The sequence below is a fragment of the Suricata suricatta genome, chromosome 5 (assembly GCF_006229205.1).
Source record: "Suricata suricatta isolate VVHF042 chromosome 5, meerkat_22Aug2017_6uvM2_HiC, whole genome shotgun sequence".
NCBI classification, from domain to species: domain Eukaryota; kingdom Metazoa; phylum Chordata; class Mammalia; order Carnivora; family Herpestidae; genus Suricata; species Suricata suricatta.
This window is the reverse complement of record NC_043704.1, coordinates 13,951,780-13,953,279: the sequence shown is the minus strand read 5'-3', so window position 1 is coordinate 13,953,279 and position 1,500 is coordinate 13,951,780. Positions and strand designations below refer to the sequence as shown.

The 1,500-nt window shown below is 44.4% G+C and overlaps 1 protein-coding gene across 11 annotated transcripts in view; it reads right to left on the bottom strand.

The window, feature by feature from the left end:
• SYNJ1 (synaptojanin 1) overlaps window positions 1-1,500 on the bottom strand; it is an 87,056-nt gene that overhangs the window by 3,456 nt on the left and 82,100 nt on the right. For 4 of the 11 annotated variants that reach the window (XM_029939052.1, XM_029939056.1, XM_029939053.1 and 1 more), the window contains one exon: window positions 153-176. The exons of the other annotated variants lie outside the window; for them this stretch is intronic. In XM_029939052.1, coding sequence (XP_029794912.1) covers window positions 156-176 — 21 coding nt within the window. In that variant the 3' untranslated portion in view covers window positions 153-155. The remainder of the gene's footprint in view (window positions 1-152; window positions 177-1,500) is intronic. 11 annotated transcript variants of the gene reach the window in all.

The following is a 1,500-nucleotide window of genomic DNA, read 5'->3' as shown; positions in this document are numbered from 1 at the left end:
AAAAAAGCAGGTTTATGGTATGATCATGGAATTTATTAGACAGGTGGTTTTAAAAAATGGGTGAAACTTTAGATGTATGAAGCAAAAGATTCATACATCTAAGACGCCAAGACAGATGAAAAGCACAGATAAGAGTAGAAATTATCCGATACCTGTTACCCTGACGGTTGCTCCCGCTTTGAGAAAGGGAACACAGACATCAAAGGAAAGAGTTAGGAATATTGGAGACCAAACAGCAACCCTAACAATCCAGTCTTCGAAATACTTTTCTCTCTATATTATACACAGACCCTGATGGCGGCAACATTTGCAAGTCATAGTGTGAGTTCAAGAGACAACTCCCAACCCTTGTAATTTTGAATAAAAAAAAATGTTATCGCTGAATTAGGGCTCAAGCTTTAATTGTGCCGGAGGTTGATGACCAACCACTTCAAAACAAAAATAATAATCCAAATAGGTTTCTGGAGCGCTCGGGTATTTTAGCAGTCCGTGAGGGACTGAATGTGTGTGTCCCTGCAAATACACACGGCAAAGCCCGAACCCTCAACGTGATGGGTGTGTGCAGGTGGGGGCTCTGGGGGGTAACTGGGGCTGAATGAGGCCAAGGGAGTGGCCCTCAGGGCCCTCATGGAAGGACCGCCAGAGAGCTGCTCTCCCCCACCGGAAGGACTGAGGAGAGGCCACGTGTGCACGCAGTGAGAAGGCAGCTACCTGCAAGCCGGGAAGAGAACCCTCACCAGAACTCAGCTGCGGTGGCCTCCTGATCTCAGACTTCAAGCCTCTGGAACTGAGATCGCACATTTCTATTGTGTAAGCCATCCGGCTTCTGGCATTTTGTCACGGGAGCCCAAGATGAGTAGGACACAGCCACAAGATCGCTGACAGGTTTATCACCATTAGAGGAAATGTATAAAATGGCAACACTTCGGGTGCCTTGGTGGCTCAGTCAGTTAAGCATCCGACTTTGGCTCGGGTCATGATCTCATGGCTCGTGGGTTCGAGCCCCACATCAGGCTCTGTGCTGACAGCTCAGAGACTGGAGCCTGTCTTCTGTTTCTGTGTCCCCTCTCTCTCTGACCCTCCCCTGCCCACACTGTCTCTCTCTCTCTCAAAAATAAATAAAACATTAAAAAAAATTTTTTTCAGGGCAACACGTCACAGAAGTACTCCCACACTGAATACAAGTATGTATTTTAACAAAATGATGGGGATCCAGGCATACTGTATATTACTCAAATTTTTAGGAGGAGGATACGATCATCAATTTCCCTCGTAACTTATTGTTGTAAGGTACATTAATCTAAGATGTTTTGGTGTTTAAAAATGAAATCATCTTTATGTACCATAGCAGTATTTAAAAAAAATACTGCTCAAAAACAGTTTTGAGCAAATCCTTGCCAATATCTAAAGCTCGCCTCATTTTAAAATGCCAAAACTCATTTTGACAATCGAGGGAGACATTCTAAAATGTATTAGGCATTCCCAGAGTTTCCTGCCTAC